General features: G+C 43.8%; 1 protein-coding gene across 1 annotated transcript; it reads left to right on the plus strand.

The window, feature by feature from the left end:
- The first annotated feature begins 2,595 nt into the window (after window positions 1–2,595).
- Window positions 2,596–3,432, plus strand: LOC147985483 (uncharacterized). Its single transcript, XM_087541600.1, has 3 exons — window positions 2,596–2,649; window positions 3,009–3,297; window positions 3,386–3,432. The coding sequence occupies exons 1-3, from the start codon at window positions 2,596–2,598 to the stop codon at window positions 3,430–3,432; spliced, it is 390 nt and encodes a 129-aa protein (XP_087397726.1).
- Window positions 3,433–19,977: the final 16,545 nt, after the last annotated feature.

Raw genomic sequence — 19,977 nt, forward strand, 5'->3', positions numbered from 1 at the left:
CACTACTATAAGTACTGTATCAAACCAATTCATATTTTGTTCTTGCATTATATCTACTGTATTCCAACTTTTCTATGGCAAAAACTCATCAAAGAAAACCATAAAATCATCAAAACAAGCACACAACGCAAAGAAAACAGAATCTGTCAAAAACAGAACAGTCTGAAGCAATCTGGATACTTCGAATAATTTTGTCACTTCAAAAACTCTGAAAAATTAGGACGACCTGGTAAATTTGTATATTAATCTTCTGCAAAAAGAATTGGTATTTTATCGCTCTCTGGTTAGAAAAGAGAATTGTTTTCGTGAGCGCAAAAGTTTCTGTTTTTCAGCAAGATCAAACAACTATGACCCAAGAAGATCCTAAAGGCTTTACTTGGCACAAACACTGATTAAAACACAAAAAACACAATCATAACAGTAGAATAATTGTGCTAACACTCAAGAACAGAAAGCAAAAAAGCAAAAATAACTTTTATTCATTGGGTTGCCTCCCAACAAGCGCTATAGTTTTATGCCCTTAGCTAGGCATAAAGCAAAATCTAAGTTTTGTCATTTGTAGTTTTGGCAACTTTTGTAAGGGTTTTCTCAAACCCGGGAGGCTCTTTACACTTCCCTAAATTCTCAAGAAAAGAAACCATATTTATATCCAAAATATCCAATCGCTTATCGCAAAGGGTAATCAAGGTATTCATGTGATTGATACTACCATTGAGATGTTTGAGGGGTTCATTATATTTTGTAATTCAACCATGTGTTTATGCAAATCACCAAGTTTGTCCAACATTTGAACTCCCTTTGGGGTGAAAGAAAACCCCTTCTTTTGAGGTGGAACCCCCAAAATTCCTTCTAAAATTTCATAGCTAGCATTGGCATCAAGCTCAATAAAATTCCCTTTAGTGGCAAAATCTAGGAGTTTTCTACGATGCAAAGCCAATCCTATGTAAAAATTATGAAGCAAGATCTTAGCGTCCCCTTTTAAATTGCAAATATGATAAGATACCATAAGCCTATACCAAGCATCTTTCAAATTTTCTCCTTGTCTTTGCTTGAAGTAAAGAATTTCAAAATCTGGTGACAAAGGAGGAGTAGGCACGCTAGCCATTATGACTACGAAGCAAGAATACAGATAGATCTGGCTAGAAAACAGCGAACGAAATAGAGGGCGAATAAAACGACAAATTTTTGTGAACTGGGTGAGAGGAAAACGAGAGGCAAATGGCAAATAATCTAAATTGCGAGGAGATGAGATTTTTGATTAGGAACCTAGTATATGTTGAAGATCCTCCCCAGCAGCGGCCCCAGAAATTCCTTTTGATGCAGCTTGAAGCTATGTTGGTATTTACCCAAAGAGGAAGGGATGATGCAGCACAACGATGGTAGGTATTTCCCTCAGTGATGAAACCAAGGTTATCGAACCAGTAGGAGAACCAAGCAACAACACATAAACAGCACCTGCACACATATAACAAATACTTACAACCAAACGTATTAAAGGGGTTGTCAATCCCTTTCGGGTAACGGTGCCAGAAATTGGCAAACAGACATGAATAAATTGTAGTAGATTGATAGATCAAATGCCAAATAAAATAAATAAGAATAAATTGCAGCAAGGTATTTTTGTATTTTTGGGTTTAATAGATCTGAAAATAAAACCAAATAAAATAGATCGCAAACGCAAATAATATGAGAAACAGATCCAGGGGCTGTAGGTTTCACTAGTGGCTTCTCTCGAGAAAAATAACAAACGGTGGGTAAATGAATTGCTGTTGGGCAATTGATAGAACTTCAAATAATCATGACGATATCCAGGCAATGATCATTATATAGGCATCACGTCCAAGATTAGTAGACCGACTCCTGCCTGCATCTACTACTATTACTCCACACATCGACCGCTATCCAGCATGCATCTAGTGTATTAAGTTCATGGAGAAGCGGAGTAATGCAATAAGAATGATGAAATGATATAGACAAGATCTATTTATGTAGAAATAGACCCCATTGTTTTATCCTTAGTAGCAACGATACATACGTGTTGGTTCCCCTTCTGTCACTGGGATCAAGCACCATAAGATCAAACCCACTACAAAGCACCTCTTCCCATTGCAAGATAAATTGATCAAGTTGTCAAACAAAACCCAAATACCGGAGAAGAAATACGAGGGTATAAGCAACCATGGATGTATTTGATCAAAGAAACTCAAATAACTTTCGTGGATAAAAAGAGATAGATCTGATCTTAAACTCAAAGATCATCGGATCCCAACAAACACACCGCAAAAGAGTTACATCATATGGATCTCCAAGAGACCATTGTATTGAGAATCAAACGAGAGAGAGGAAGCCATCTAGCTACTAACTACGGACCCGAAGGTCTACAAAGAACTACTCACGCATCATCGGAGAGGCACCAATGGAAGTGGTGAACCCCTCCGTGATGGTGTCTAGATTGGATCTAGTGGTTCTGGACTTTGCGGCGGCTGGAATTGATTTTCATTGACTCCCCTAGGGTTTCTGGAATATTGGGATATTTATAGAGTAAAGAGGCGGTCCGGGGGGGCACCCAAGGTGGGCAAAACCACCAGGGCGCGCATGGGCCTCCAGGCGTGCCTTGGTGTGTTGTGCTCCCCTCTGAGTAGCTCCCAGGTGCTTCTTCAGCCCATTGGTTGTCTTCTGGTCCAAAAAATCCACAAAAAGTTTCACTGTGTTTGGACTCCATTTGGTATTGATTATCTGCGATGTAAAAAACATGCAAAAAACAGCAATTGGCACTATGTCAATAGGTTAGGACCAAAAAATGATATAAAATGATTATATAACATCCAACATTGATAACATAACAGCATGGAACAATCAAAGATTATAGATACGTTGGAGACGTATCAACGTGCATTTTAGAAGATCAAGGGCGCGAGCTGTTAGCATATATCCACGGGGGAGATTGCGGGCATCATTCGTCGGCACACACCCTCTTGGGAAAGGTGTTCTGCAGCGGGTTCTACTAGCCTACGACACTCCACGACGCCATCGAGCTGGTCCGATCCTGCGAGGCCTACCAGTTCCATGCCAAGCAGATCCATCAACCAGCGCAGGGGCTCCAGACCATCCCGCTCCCATGGCCTTTCGTGGTCTGGGGGTTGGACATACTGGGCCCGTTCCGCAGGGCGCCTGGGGGCTACCTCTACCTCTACGTCGCCATCGACAAGTTCACCAAGTGGGCAGAAGGGGAGCCGGTGCGCACCATCCCCGCTGGATCAGCTGTCAAGTTCATCAAGGGCCTCATGAGCCGGTTTGGTGTGTCCCCAACCGCATCATCACTGATAATGGCTCACAGTTCACAAGCAATCTTTTCAGTTCATATTGTGCTAACCTTGGAATGCAGATATGCTATGCTTCGGTGGCATACCCGAGGAGCAGCGGCCAGGCTGAGCGTGCCAACGCGGAGGTCCTGAGGGGCCTCAAGACCAGGAGCTTCAAGAAGAAGATCAAGTCATGCGGCAGGGGTTGACTCAATGAGCTGCAATCCGTGTTGTGGTATGTCCGCACCACCGCGACTAAAGCCATTGGTGAGACCCCGTTCTTCCTCGTCTACGGGGTCGAGGCGGTCCTTCCGCTTGAGATCAAGCATCATTCCCCGCGGGTCTTGGCGTTTGACGAGGCGCGTCAGGATGCCCCGCGGGGGGCTGATCTTGTGCTCGGAGAGGAGGCCCGCTACCAAGCCTCTCTCCGGGTCGCAAGGTACTAGCTGGCATTACGGCACTACTACTGCCGCAACATCAGCCCCCGGACCCTCGAAGTTGGTGACCTTGTCCTGAGGCGGGTCCTCTCCAGGGAGGGCCTTCATAAGCTCTCGCCCATGTGGGAGGACCCGTTCAGGGTCACCCGCATCTCTAGGCCTGGCGCCGCGTGATAACCAACAAGTATAGGGGATTGCTTGTAGCCTTCTTTGATAAATAAGAGTGTCGAACCCAACGAGGAGCTAAAGGCAGAACAAATATTCCCTCAAGTTCTACCGACCACCAATACAACTCTATGTACACTTGACGTTTGCTTTACCGGAAACAAGTATGAATCTATTTTGCAAGAATAAGACTATGAGTACTTTGCGAGAATAAAACTATGTATAAATTGCAATGTAATAAAAGTGGATAGCTTTTGTCAACAAGAAAGTCATTTGTCCCTAGGCAATCGATAACAAGTATCAGTACTCATTCTAGCAATTATATATGAGGGAGAGGCATGAGCTAACATACTTTCTCTACTTGGATAATATTACACATATGATTGGAACTCTACAAAGCATCCGCAACTACTAAAGATCATTAAGGTCGTGAAACCCAACCATAGCATTAAGTATCAAGTCCTCTTTATCCCATACGCAACAACCCACCTACTCGGGTTTAAACTTCTGTCACTCTCGCAACCCACCATAAGAAAATCATGAACGTATTGCAACACCCTACAGCGGGGAACCCTCACGTTTGTGCGATACGGAGAGCACCGTAGGACAGCACCATAAATAAAATATACAATCATACCAACCAAGATCATGATTAACACATAGGACAAAAAGGATCTACTCAAACATCATAGGATAACCATAGATCATTGGGAAATAATATATGGAGTTGAGCACCATGTTTAAGTAGAGATTATAGCAAGGAGAAGAGGTGTTACACCGCTACATAGAGGGGGAGAGAGTTGGTGTTGACGGTAGCAAGATTGTTGATGTAGATCGCCGTCACGATCCTTGCCCCGGTGGTGTTCCGGCGCCACCGGGAGAGAGGGGGAGAGAGCCCCCCTCCTTCTTATTCTTACTTGGCCTCCCACTAGATGGGAGGAGAGTTCCCCCTCTGTACCATGGCCTCCATGGTGGCGGAGGGGCGGGAGCCCCTCCAAGATTTGATCTCCATCTTTGTTCTCTTCTGTTTCACGTTCTCCAGATCTGGCCGAAACCCATTTCTTATATTCCAGGAGATCCGTAACTCCAATTGCGCTGAGATTTTAACACGATTTTTTTCTAGATATAAGCTTCCTTCCGCCTGAAGTAGAGCTCCAACCAACGTTCGAGGAGGGAACAACCCACCACCACGCGCTAGGGGGCTGGGGCGTGCCCTGGAGTCTTGTGGGCTGTGTGGGCCTGCGTTTTAGGTGATTCCAACTCCCCAAAATCACATATATTCCAAAATAATTCTCCGTAAATTTTATTGCATTTGGACTTCGTTTGATATGGATTTTTCGTGAGGTAAAAAACATGCAAAAATAGGAACTGACACTAGGCACTGGATCAATAGGTTAGTCCAATAAATCATATAAAAACTTGCCAAAAATATGTGAAAGTTGTATAAAATTGGCATGAAACAATCAAAAATTATAGATACGACGGAGACGTATCACCGCACGCCTGGAGACGGAGGACGGTGTCCCCGTCCAAAGTGCGTGGAACATCCAACATCTCCACAAATTCTACCTGTGTCACTCTCACGTAATAATGAGTGGGGCTGTACACGCCCCGAAGTCTCCCGGTGCACCGTTCCACGGCCACGCGGGAGCTCTGATAACCCACAAGTATAGGGGATCAATTGTAGCCTCTTTCGATAAGTAAGAGTGTCGAACCCAATGAGGAGCTAAAGGTAGACCAAATATTCCCTCAAGTTTTATCGACCACCGATACAACTCTACTCACACTTGACATTCGCTTTACCTAGAACAAGTATAAAACTAGAAGTACTTTTGTAACATCCCAAATTTTCAATTTGGAATGTTATACACTAGATCATCATGCATATCATATTTTCTTGCATTTTGGTTGATCCTAGAAATTTCACGCAACTCAAGGACCTTCGGAGAGAGTTGGAGATTTCGTTATTTTCATATTTGAGTTTTTCTCAAATTTTGAAAATAGGATCATTTGATTTATTTATTTTGTCTTCAATAATTTTTCCGATATCCAAAAATATGAGAGAGGGAATAATATGACTTTCCCAAAATATAGGAAAAATGAAGATTTAATAAATAGATCACATTTTGTTTGCCGGAGTTTATTTGCATTTTATTTGGATAGGGAAAAATGCGCGTTTTCGAAAATTGCATTTTAGGCCCGGAGAAAAGTTCATTTTGTTCGGCTCATTTTTAGGAGTCGGGGAAAATTTACTTTAGATTTTTCGGAGTTCGTTTAGATCTCTTTTTGTTTTTTTTTCTGCGCGCTGAACCGTTTATATAAAAAAAAGACTTACCGCAGGCCAGCCACCGCCGCACCCCAGCCCAGCCCCTGCGTGCGCGAGCGCCAGGCGCAGGAGGCCGCCGCCTCGCCTCTTGTCTTAGCCGAGTCCTAGATGGACTCTAGGCTAGCTTTTTCCTCTTTCCGTTTTTCTTTTTCATCTAGGATTCCTATTCCTAGTCTAATTCTTGTCCCCTACCCCAAGTAACCCCCCCCCCTCCCCAATATAAATACCCAAGCACCCCCCCCTCTAAACATCAAATCAAAACCCCTCTCTACACCACCCAAGCCGCGCCTCACCCCGCGCCTCTCACCCGCCCGCGCCCTGCGTCACCGCCGCCGCCGCCGCACCTTGCCGCCGCCGCCGGAACCCCTCGCCGGAGACCTCGCCGGAGGTACCGCGCCGCGTCTCTTTTCTTTTCCTCGGATCATTTTCTTCTAATCGTTCCAATTCTTTTCTTCTCTAAACCATTCCGGTTTTCTAGATCGGTTTTTCGTTTCGGTTTTCTTCTCCGAAACCCTAGATCGGATTCGTTTTCTTTTCCGATTTAGTTGCCTTTGGACCGTTCGCCGGACCGTTCGTCCTAACGAACGTGATCACCGGATTCTTCTAGGTTAACGACGCCCGTTCGTTTAACCGTTCTTCTTTTTCTTCTCGTCGGATTTATTCCGCGTCTTTTCTGCGATCGCGATCTCAGATCCGATCTTCTTTCTAGTCTTTCTTTTCGCTCGTTTATCGGAATCAGGTGATTCAAGCGCCTGGAGTTTTGTTTCGAAACCGCCGTTCCGTCTAATCAACTTAAACAAGTTTTTGCCCCGGTAAAATTTGACCTAGTTTCAACTTGCTAGAACCGAGTTGTTTTCTTCCGCCGTTTGTTTCTTTGTTTGATTCGTTCTTTCTTTGCAACCGGAGTTCTTAAGTTGAATTTCTGGTTCGTTCTTTTGTTCGAGTTTTACCTGTGCATTAGATGAGTACTTATTGTATGCTTGTTGTTTGTCTGCGATAGATCACCCGGATTGCGCCGCTTGTTACTTCGAAACCCTAGGACTCGCGGATCATCAGCAAGGCAAGTAACACTTTGATCATACCTTTTCTACAACCCATGTTTTATTGCATTAGATCAATCCTCTCACATTGCATGATTAGGATCTAATTAAATTGTGGGATGGGAAGTAGATGAGGTAGTACCTATTACCTGTGTTACTATGAAACCTTTGGGAGTTACTTCTACATTTGCTTATTATGCCATGCTATGCTAGTAGACGTGGATTGGGTGAGTGATATCCATGACAGATGTGAGATTGATAATTTTAATGGTTTATCTAAGGTGGCAACTTAAACACACATCTGGGTGGATTGAGGCACCTGATGTCTATCAGGACTTGCCTGTTTTTTTTTCGGACCGCCACCCAGGCTCAAAGGGATCATAAGATCTTTCATGCTAGAAACTTCCGTGTGCAGCCACATGCTACTATGGGCTCTGGCATAGTTGACTAAGTTGTGCGAACTCTTATGGGGTGGACTAGCAGATGTAGGGGTTGTAGGTGGTACGGTCTACCCCACATGTAAGGTGCTAGCGCTTCTGAAAGACTGTGTCTCGGTCATCCGTTTCTCAAACACCATGTAGTGCGAGAAAACAAACGGAGGCGATCGAGTCTTGTGGGGAAAAGTGCGCAAACCTCTGCAGAGTGTACAAACTAATCATGATTAGCCGTGTCCCCGGTTATGGACAACTTGAGTATCTAGTACTTGAATATCCTGTGAATCTCAACATGTTACTTCTAATTAATGTTGTTGGGTTTTTAATTACTTTTAGTTGGGATTGAGAATGCTGTCAACCATTCTCAATGTTTCACAACCACCATGATAGTTAAATAAATTTATTCCTTTGCAGTAGGGAAAAATTGGCTTTACGCAAAACTGTAACCATAGAGCTTTCCACCAGCCATATATGCATATAGTATAGCTGTTTCATTCCATTACTCTCTATGTGTTAATTTGCCAGCATATTCCATGTGCTGACCCGTTTTCGGGCTGCAACGTTAATGTTGCAGACTCTTCAGACGATGATTGAGGTGTTTTTAGGCCGTGGCCCTATACTCAGTGATGCCGTTGGAGTTGATGGACCCATTTATCTTCCGAGTCTTCCGCTGTTATCGATATTAGATGGCCTTCAGCCATATTTATTGTAATAAGTTCTTTTTGAGCCATCGATGTAATAAGTGTGTGATTGCAACTCTTCTATAAATCCTTCGATGTACTGTGTGGTGTCAGCATTACTGATCCAGGGATGACACCATAGCACAGTAGACGTGATCCATTCGGGTTAGGTCGCTACAACTTTGTAGGTGTAATAGGATAGGTTTGCAAGAATATAAAGATCACGTAAATAAAAACTAGGGGCTATTTTAGATAAAAGAAGCGATAAAGTTAGTATAGCGAGTGTGGAAAAGTGGTGGTAGGAGTTGCGAAATTTTCCCTAAGCAATTAACTACTTTACTAGACCTATAGCAAGTTTTATATGAGAGAGGCCACTGCTAGCATGACATCCCTGACTTGGAATTCTATGCACTTACGATTGGAACTATTAGCAAGCATCCGCAACTACTAACGTTCATTAAGGTAAAACCCAACCATAGCATTAAGATATATTGGTCCCCCTTGAATTCTGTATGCATCAATTTCTATGCTAGGTTGAAGCTTCTGTCACTCTTGCCTTCCAATACATAGTCCTATCAACATAAAACTAACCCTATAGTGTGATCCACGCGCGCGCTGGTCACCAAAGGACAGCAACATAACCACAAGCAAATTAAATCAATCATAGTAATTCACCAATTACCGATAGGATAATGAAAATCTACTCAGACATCATAGGATGGCAACACATCATTGGATAATAATATGAAGCATAAAGCACCATGTTCAAGTACAGGGTACAGCGGGTTGCGGAGAGTGGACCGCTGTAGATAGATGGGGGAAGGTGATGAAGATGTTGGTGAAGATGACTGAGGTGTTGGTGTAGATCGCCGTCACACGATGATGGCCCCGACGGCATTCCGGCACCACCGGGAGAGAGGGGGAGAGGGGCCTGTCGGTGTCAAAACCGGCGGATCTCGGGTAGGGGGTCCCAAACTGTGCGTCTAAGGCGGATGGTAACAGGAGGCAGGGGACACGATGTTTTACCCAGGTTCGGACCCTCTTGATGGAGGTAAAACCCTACGTCCTGCTTTATTTATTCTTGATGATATGAGTATTACAAGAGTTGATCTACCACGAGATTGGAGAGGCTAAACCCTAGAAGCTAGCCTATGGTATGATTGTCTGTTGTCCTGTGGACTAAAACCCTCCAGTTTATATAGACACCGGAGGGGGCTAGGGTTACACAAGGTCGGTTACAAAGGATGAGATATCCATATCCGTACTGCCTAGCTTGCCTTCCACGCCAAGTAGAGTTCCATACGAACACGAGACGAAGTCTTTAATCTTGTATCTTCATAGTCCAATAGTCCGGCCAAAGGATATAATCCGGCTGTCCGGATACCCCCTAATCTAGGACTCCCTCAGTAGCCCCTGAACCAAGCTTCAATGACGATGAGTCCGGTGCGCAGTGTTGTGTTCGGCATTGCAAGGCGGGTTCCTCCTCCGGATACACCACAGAAGAGTTCGAATAAAAGGATAGTGTCCGACCCTACAAAATAAGTTCCACATACCACCGTAGAGAGAATAATATTTCCACAAATCTAATCTGCTGACACGTTTTGGCAACATGATATCATGCCATGGCTCGGTGATTATTCAAACCGTTTTTCTTTACTTAGCCCCGCACATAACACGAGGAAGTTTCTTGACACGTCTTGTCAAAGCAGAGATCGTGTCCCCCTTATTACGGGATTCTCATCAATACGATCATGGGTAACCCAACCGTGCCTAGGACTTCTAGATTTTAGGCAAGTCCCAAACGGCCACGAGGAGGACGCTTGATATTCACCCTCTTTATAAAGGGTCAAGGCTTTTACTTTTTTTTCTCCCGTGCTCAATCGAATCCTTCCCCCCCTTGAGTTCTAACACCCAAAGCCCAGGTCGGGTACTTCGGACCTTCAAGCATGTCCGGATCCAGCCTCCAGGGCCGGTGGATGCCCTCCTCCGTCATGGAAGAGGATATCAAGAAGTTGAGGGAGGCAAGATACTTGACCGCTGAAGTCTCGCATCGGTTGCCTGCCCGAGGGTAGGTCGTCCCTACTCCTGAACCCAATGAAGACGTCGTGTTTATCTCCCACTTCCTTCGAGGACTAGGCCTCACTCGGGATCCCTTCGTCAGGGGTTTGATGTTCTATTACGGGCTTGATTTCCATGATCTAGCCCCGGATTCCTTTCTCCACATCTCGGCATGTATTGTCGTATGTGAGGCCTTCCTTCGCATTACCCATCACTTCGGCCTGTGGCTCAAGACCTTTGATGTGAAGCCGAAGACAGTTGAGGGGCAGCATGTAGCGTGCGGAGGTGCATTAATAAGCAAGATCACTGGAGCTCTGTGGCCAAAGGGTTCCTTTCCAGAGATGCCTGGATTATGGCAACGGGAGTGGTTCTACGTCACCACTCCCAGAAGTGCCAAGTGGGTAGCTTCCCCCGCCTTTCGCTCGGGCCCTCCACCACAACTGATGGCATGGATCAGCAGGGGGCTGAGCTAGGGTCCAGCCAAGGATGTGCCCACACTGCAGAGCCGCATCCGAGATCTCTTCGAGGGAGATTTTAGTTTGGTTATGGTAGTGCAAGTCATGCTGGTTCGTCGAGTCCAGCCTTGCAAACTCCGGCCCCTCCGCTTGTGGGAATTCAACCCAGAAGGACCGCGCGCTATTCAGAATTTCCTCGGCCTGACCCACGAGGAGATGTACAAGTCATTCTTCGGACCCCAAATAGAGTGTCCGGACACCTCCAAGGACGTGGGCCTGAGCAGCAACCGCATCGCGGCCCAAGTAAGTAATCCTCTAGCCGAACACACTGTCTTTCATTCATCATGACGTCATTCTGAAGAATCACTTTTTGACCAGGACTGGATAACAAAGGCGAAGATGATCCGGTGTTCGGCCCCCCTTCCCGAAGGCTTGGACAATCCGGTGCTGGAAAAGATGCTCGAGCGAGCACCTTGCCCGGTGCCCTCAAAGGAAGATGAAGGGGGGAATAAAGAGGGCAAAAGCGGGCCCCCACCGCTACCTATTCCAACCGAGGGAACGAGCGCCTCCATGAGGGAGGATAACCAAGGGAAGGAATCTGACATTCCCTCGCCCCGAGGGAGGAAGAGGACTACCTCTGATGATCCGGAAACCAAGGTTTCCAAACGGGAGAAGAAAACTCCACCAAAGGGTCCCGCCTCGGAGGGTGCTCTTGTCGCACAAAGTCCGTGCGGGGATCAGCCCTCTAACGAGCTGTAAGTAATCAAAAAGTACTTAATAGTGAAGATATACTACCTTACTTCTGAGGAAGATAACCGAAGCATCTATCTTGCAGTTCGGATCTGAGCCCTTCTCAGCAGAGCTCGTCTTTGGGGCATCTTCTTCCGGAGATGATGGAGAGCGAAACGCCTCCCCCGGACTCCCTGACTCAAGAAGCGGGCGACCTTGAAGTGTCATCACGGAGAGTTTCTCCGGATCCGGCAAGGCCAGAAGGTAATCCCATGGTCACCCGAAGCCCTAAGTATCCGGCTCTTGAAGAGAGCAATCAAAAGAATCCGGCACCACCTGGTATGCGGTCGGACATACTGAAGGGTTTGCTAGAGCGAGCGACTATCTCAGAAGAGCACCGTACATTAATGTGTACGGTGATTGAAAGGATTTCGTCCGCCGAAAACGGGTTGCATGAAGCCTTTATGAGTCTACTGACGGGCTTTGAGGTACATGAAATGATATACATTTGTGATGGTACCGCGCATTTTAGGTGTGCCCTGTGTAGATAGTAGCCCCTGAGACTCCGGTTGTCGTCGAGAACGGCGGCGAACAGAGGATTGTAGTCCCAGGTAATAACCAGACTGCCGTTATGTGCAGGTGTCTGAAGCTCCGGTGGCTAGCCGTACTGATGGGGTTGCCGAACTAAAACGGCTACTGGATGCGGTGGATGCCGACATCGAGCTTGTTAACAAGCGGCTTGACGAGGCACAGGGTAGGTGATATTTATAGTGAATGTCACATAGTAAGAGCAGCGTGATGCCAGTATCTTTAATATGTTGTGACTACAGATGGAGCTGCCACCATGGAGGCCCTGCGAGCGGAGCTTGCCCGAGCCAAGGAGCAAGCAAGAAGTAGTAATGCGGCCGCTTTGAAGGCGACCGAAGAGTTGAGAGCTGAGAAGGTCGTGCAAAGAGAAAATGTCCAAAATGGCTGGGTAGGGGGTCCCAAACTGTGCGTCTAAGGCGGATGGTAACAGGAGGCAGGGGACACGATGTTTTACCCAGGTTCGGGCCCTCTTGATGGAGGTAAGACCCTACGTCCTGCTTGATTTATTCTTGATGATATGAGTATTACAAGAGTTGATCTACCACGAGATCAGAGAGGCTAAACCCTAGAAGCTAGCCTATGGTATGATTGTCGGTTGTCCTACGAACTAAAACCCTCCGGTTTATATAGACACCGGAGGGGGCTAGGGTTACACAAGGTCGGTTACAAAGGAGGAGATATCCATATCCGTACTACCTAGCTTGCCTTCCACACCAAGTAGAGTTCCATCCAGACATGAGACGAAGTCTTCAATCTTGTATCTTCATAGTCCAATAGTCCGGCCAAAGGATATAATCCGGCTGTCTGGATACCCCCTAGCCCCTCCGAGATTGGATCTGTCTCTCTGTCTCTCTCTGCTTCTGCATTTCAAATTCTGGCCTTTCATCGTTTCTTATATTCCTGGAGATCCGTAACTCCGATTGGGCTGAAATTTTAACACGATTTGTATCTGGATATTGGCTTTCTTGCAGCGGAAGAAGGGCACCAACCGCCTTACAGCGTGTCCACGAGGGTCAGGGTGCACCCAGCCCCCTGGGGCGTGCCCCCTGCCTCGTGGCCCCCTCGGGCATTGTCTCGCGTTGATTCTTCTTCCCAAAAATCACATATATTCCAAAAAAAATCTCCGTAAGTTTTTATCCCGTTTGGACTTCGTTTGATATTGATTTTCTACGAAACAAAAAAATGCAACAAACATGAACTGGCACTGGGCACTGGATCAATATGTTAGTCCCAAAAATAGTATAAAAAGTTGCCAAAAGTATATGAAAGTTGTATAATATTGGCATGGAACAAAAAAATTATAGATATGACGGAGACGTGTCAGCATCCCCAAGCTTAATTCCTGCTCGCCCTCGAGTAGGTAAATGATAAAAAAGATATTTTTTGATGTGGAATGCTACCTAGCATAATCTTGATCATGCAATCTAATCATGGCATGAATATTATGACATGAGTGATTCAAAGCAATAGTCTATCATTTGACATTAAGACAATAATACTTCAAGCATACCAACCAAGCAATTATGTCCTCTCAAAATAACATAGCCAAAGAAAGTCATCCCTACAAAATCATATAGTTTGGCTATGCTTCATCTTCGTCACACAAAATGCTCCCATCATGCACAACCCCGATAACAAGCAAGCAATTGTTTCATAATTTAGTATTTTCATTTTCAACCTTCACGCAATATATGAATGCGAGCCATGGACATAGCACTATAGGTGGAATAGAATGTGATGATGGAGGTTGTGTGGAGAAGACAAAAAAGGGAGAAAGTCTCACATCGACGCGGCTAATCAACGGGCTATGGAGATGCCCATCAATTGATGTCAATGCGAGGAGTAGGGATTGCCATGCAACGGATGCACTAAGAGCTATAAGTGTATGAAAGCTCAAACTGAAACTAAGTGGGTGTGCATCCAACTTGCTTGCTCATGAAGAACTAGGGCATTTGAGGAAGCCCAGCGTTGGAATATACAAGCCAAGTTCTATAATGAAAATTCCCACTAGTATATGAAAGTGATAACTCAAGAGACTCTCTATATGAAGAACATGGTGCTACTCTAAAGCACAGGTGTGGTAAAAGGATAGTAACACTGCCCCTTCTCTCTTTTTCTCTCATTTTTTGTTTTTTTTGTTTTGGTGGGCTTATTTGGCCTCATTTTTTTAATTTGGGCTTCTTTGGCCTCTTTTTTTTAAAGTCCGGAGTCTCATCCCGACTTGTGGGGTCCTCACTGGGACAATGCTCTAATAATGATGATCATCACACTTTTATTTACTTACAACTCAATATTACAACTTGGTACTAGAACAAAGATATGACTCTGTATGCATGCCTCCGCGGTGTACCGGGATGTGCAATGATCTAGCATAGCAAAAGATATAAAAAATGGACAAGCCAAGAAAATATCATGCTAGCTATCTTATGATCATGCAAAGCAATATGACCATGAATTCTTAAGTCATGTATATGATGATGATGGAAGTTGCATGGCAATATATCTCGGAATGGCTATGGAAATGCCATAATAGGTAGATACGCTAGCTGTTTTGAGGAAGATATAAGGAGGCTTATGTGTGATAGAGCGTATCGTATCACGGGGTTTGGATGCACTGGTGAAGTTTGCACCAACTCTCGAGGTGAGAAAGGACAATGCACGGTACCGAAGAGGCTAGCAATGATGAAAGGGTGAGAGTGTGTATAATCCATGGACTCAACATTAGTCATATAGAACTCACATACTTATTGCAAAAATCTACAAGTCATCAAAACCAAGCACTACACGCATGCTCCTAGGGGGTAGATTGGTAGGAAAAGACCATCGCTCATCCCCGACCGCCACTCATAAGGAAGACAATCAAAGAAACACCTCATGCTTCAAATCTGTCACACAACGGTTACCATACGTGCATGCTACGGGGATTGCAAACCTCAACACAAGTATTTCTCAATTTCACAATCACTCAACTAGCACGACTCTAATATCACCACCTTTATATCGCAAAACTATTGCAAGGAATCAAACATATCATATTAAGTGATCTACAAGTTTTATGTAGGATTTTATGACTAACCATGTGAATGACCAATTCCTGTCATCTATCTAAATAGATACAAGTGAAGCAAGAGAGTTTAATTCTTTCTACAAAAGATATGCCCACGCTCTAACAAATATACGTGAAGCAAAATAGCATCCTACAAAAGGCGGTTTTCTAAGTGAAGAGAAACAGGCAATCCAAACTTCAAATGATCTAAGTGAAGCACATGAAGCATTCTATAAAGCCATACTCAAAAAATATAAGTGAAGTGCAATGATCATTCTATAAATCAACCAAGGACTATCTCATACCAGCATGGTGCATAAAAGAAAAGTGAAAAATAATGCAAAAGACGCTCCAAGATTTGCACATATCACATGAACGAAATGAATCCGAAAACATACCGATACTTGTTGAAGAAACATGGGATGCCTTCCGGGGCATCCCCAAGCTTAGATATTTGAGTACCCTTGAATATTTACTTGGGGTGCCTTGGCCATCCCCAAGATTGAGCTCTTTCCTCTCCTACTTCTCCTCACATTGAGACCTCCTCGATCTTCGAACACTTCATCCACACAAAACTCAACAGAAAGCTCGGTAAGATCCGTTAGTATAATAAAGCAAATCACTACTCTAAGTACTGTTGCAAACCAATTCATATTTTGTTTTGCATTGTAGCTACGGTAATATAACTTTTCCATGGCTTAATCCACTGATAGAAATCGAGAGTTTCATCAAAACAGGCAAACAATGCATCAAAAACAGAATTTGTCTTAAACAGGACAGTCTGTAGTAATCTGAACATTCACCATACTTATGGTACTCCAAAAATTCTGAAAAAATGGAAAAAAATAAAAAAAATTGTATAGAAAGACAATGCAAAAGGTTTCAGAACCGTTTGACGTTCCAGTAAAAAAATGTAAAATCGTGCACTACATCCAAAGTTTCTGTTTTGCACCGCACAAACCAACAAGCAATATAAACATCCTAAAGGCAAATCTTGGCACATTATTTTTGTTTTTAAACTTTATAAAAGCATGCAACAGAAATGAATGACTCTCTAAAACTTCCGGGTTGTCTCCCTGGCAGCGCTTTCTTTAAACCATTAAGCTAGGCATATAGTGCTCAAGTACTAGATCCACCCCGATCCAAGGTATATCAAAGCCAATTTTAATTAACAATGATTTGTGATTTAGTAGTGAGAACAAAGTGACAAATATCATGCAACAACGAAGTCTAACTCTCTTCCTATGCATCGGCATGTCATAAAAGAACAATTCATGCACACATAGTAAAGGCCAATGCATAGTATAAACAGTTTCTTGCAATTTTATCATATTGGAAACATGGAGAGGCGGAGATGTAGTTCCTCTCTCGTAATAATTGCAAGTAGGAGCAGCAAGCACATGCATATTATATCTATCAAAATCATCATGTGTAGTAGTAAAACGCAACCCATGAATATAATCCTTAAAAAGGGCAAACTTCTTCGATATAGTGTAGTCGGGAGAATTCAAAAAGATAATAGGACTATCATGTGTGGGTGCAATAGCAACAATTTCATGTTTAACATAAGGAACTATAGCAAGTTCATATGCATAAGCATAATTCATATTGGCATCTTGGCCTCAAGCATAGCAAGCATCATCAAAAAGGGATATTTCAAAAGAATCAACGGGATCATAGCAATCATCCTTCAGTAAGCACAAAGGGAAATTAAACAATGTATGAGTTGAAGAGTTACTCTCATTAGAAGGTGCACATGGGTAGCTAATCCGCTCTTCCTCCTTTTGTTCTTCGCTCTCCTCATCATCTTTTTCATCCAATGAGCCCACAGTTTCATCAATTCCCTCTTCCATAGACTCCTGCAAAATATTAGTCTCTTCTTGGACAGCAAAGAAGTCCTCAATATATGGTTTAACATAGGCATTAGAAGCATAATTATCATAATAATATTTAAGTATGGCAAAAAATTCAGATTTGTAAAGAGTAGCATCATACTTTCCAATCAAAGAAGCAATTTCATAAGAACCTTTAAAAGCAACAAATTCTTCAATTTGTTGAACATCATAGTAATTTTAAACACCATTGGCATACGAAGATACGATTCCATTATCACTAAACTCACATTGGTAGGGAAGGTGTTTCTTAGGGTATTCACAACAACAAGTAAAATCATATATTTCACATAAATTCCAAGCATAGCATTGCAAATGATGAATTTGATCCAGTAAAAGTTTCCCTTTTTCAGATATGCGGTGTTGCACATAACAAGCATGCTCATCAAAAGATTTGCCCTCAACTAAGCTAGTTGGGGTTTCAGCCCGAGCACATAGGGATCGAAGATGATCCAAGTAAAAAGCTTCAGGAGTGTGATAGATTTTGAGTGGTTCTTCAACCATTGGTGTAGTAGGTACAACTATTTTTTTTGGTATTTTTTGTTTCCTACCCATAACTTAAGATAGAAAACAAGAGCACAAAATAAAAACTACTTAGTGATAAAGCAAACAAGCACACACAAGAATATTCACCCCACGCTATAACTCCCCGGCAATGGTGCCACAAAAAGGTCTTGATAACCCAAAAGTATAGGGGATCAATTGTAGCCTCTTTCGATAAGTAAGAGTGTCGAACCCAACGAGGAGCTAAAGGTAGAACAAATATTCCCTCAACGTTTATCGACCACTGATACAACTCTACGCACACTTGACGTTCACTTTACCTAGAACAAGTATAAAACTAGAAGTACTTTGTAGGTGTAGCAGGATAGGTTTGCAAGAATATAAAGAGCACGTAAATAAAAACTAGGGGATGTTTTAGATAAAATAAGCAATAAAGTTAGTATAGCGAGTGTGGAAAAGTGGTGGTAGGAGTTGCGAAATTGTCCCTAAGCAATTGACTACTTTACTAGACTGATAGCGAGTTTTATGTGAGAGAGGCCACTGCTAGCATGTCATCCCTGACTTGTAATTCTATGCACTTATGATTGGAACTATTAGCAAGGTAAAACCAACCATAGCATTAAGATATATTGGTCCCCCTTCAATCCCGTATGCATCAATTTCTATGCTAGGTTGAAGCTTATGTCACTCTTGCCCTCCAATACATAGTCCTATCAACATACAACTAACCCTATGGTGTGATCCATGCGCGCGCTCATATGATGGGCACCAAAGAACAGCAACATAACCACAAGCAAATTTAATCAATCATAGCAATTCACAAATTACCGATAGGACAACGAAAATCTACTCAGACATCATAGGATGGTAACACATCATTGGATAATGATATGAAGCATAAATCACCATGTTCAAGTAGAGGGTGTAGCGGGTTCCAGGAGAGTGTACCTCTGTAGATAGATGGGGGAAGGTGATGAAGATGTTGGTGAATATGACTGAGGTGTTGGTGTAGATCTCTGTCACACGATGATGGCCCCGACGGCGTTCCGGAGCCACCGGGAAAGAGGGGGAGAGGGCCCCCCTCCTTCTTCTTATTCTTTTTCCTTGACCTTCCCCCTAAATGGGAGAAGGGTTTGCCCCATGGTCCATGGCTTTCATGGCGGCGGAGGGGCGAGAGCCTGAAAGTGCGTTATATCGACTAGAGGGGGGGTGAATAGGCGATTTTTATGAAAGTCTTCAAAACATGGGAGTTATGAAGACAAACAGCGAAGATATGCCTATTACTATGCAGCGGAAGTTAGATTACACTAGGCAAGCCATGGTCAAGTATTCAATAGAGTGAAAGCACAATGACAACTAGTTGCAGTGTAATAAGGATCAGGTAGGAAGAAGTTATGAAGCCAAACAGATCATACATTCACGTTGTGAAGTCAAAAGATAGAGAAAGCATGCAATGGCTTCACAATGAGTAACAGTAAGAAAAAGGAAGTGAAGATGAAACCAGTGACTCGTTGAAGACAATGATGTGTTGGACCAGTTCTAGTTGCTGTGACAACTGTACGTCTGGTTGGAGCGGCTAGGTATTTAAACCTTAGGACACACAGTCCCGGACACCCAGTCCTGAACACGCAGCTCAAGACACCAAGTCCTCACCGTATTCTCCTTGAGCTAAGGTCACATAGTCCTTGCCCAATCACTCTGGTAAGTCTTCAAGGTAGACTCCCAAACCTTCACAGACTTCGTTCACTGGCAATCCACAATGTCTCTTGGATGCTCTGAACGCGACGCCTAACCGTCTAGAGGATTCACAGTCCTCAAGTGTAATAAGTCTTCAGATCACACAGACAAGAAGACTTAAGTGATGCCCAATGTTCTCTGGCTCTGGGTGGTTAGGGCTTTTTCCTCGCTAGGAATTTTCTCTCAAAGGCTTCGAGGTGGGTTGCTCTCAAACGACAAAAGCCGTGCACTCAAATCTGAGCAGCCAAACGTTTATGGTTGTAGGGGGTGGGCTATTTATAGCCACTTGGCAACCCAGCCTGATTTGTCCGAAATGACCCTGGGTCACTACGGAACTGACACGTGTCTCAACGGTCAGATTTCAAACTCTCACGGCAACTTTACTTGGGCTACAAGCAAAGCTAACTTGTCCGGCTCTAGACAAGATTCGCTCTCATTGTCTTCACTCGAAGACATAGGTTTTAGGTTTAGGCATCACTTCAGTCAATCTGACTGGTTCTCCTGGACCCCACTTAACAGTACGATGGTTCCTATGACTCAACACAAAAGAAAAAGAACTACGAAAGATCTAAGTTTTCGAGCTC

Source organism: Triticum urartu, chromosome 2A (assembly GCF_056163025.1).
Source record: "Triticum urartu cultivar PI428250 chromosome 2A, HENAU_Tu73, whole genome shotgun sequence".
Classification (NCBI taxonomy): Eukaryota; Viridiplantae; Streptophyta; class Magnoliopsida; order Poales; family Poaceae; genus Triticum; species Triticum urartu.

What these genes read in the sequence shown, in the direction of transcription:
- LOC147985483 (XM_087541600.1), top strand. Translation starts at nt 2,596, where the DNA reads ATGGGCCTCCAGGCGTGCCTTGGTGTGTTGTGCTCCCCTCTGAGTAGC. An exon ending in CCCCTCTGAGTAGCTCCCAG is followed by an intron (nt 2,650 to 3,008) that starts GTGCTTCTTCAG and finishes GGGTTCTACTAG; the next exon opens with CCTACGACACTCCACGACGC. An exon ending in GGGCCTCATGAGCCGGTTTG is followed by an intron (nt 3,298 to 3,385) that starts GTGTGTCCCCAA and finishes CTTGGAATGCAG; the next exon opens with ATATGCTATGCTTCGGTGGC.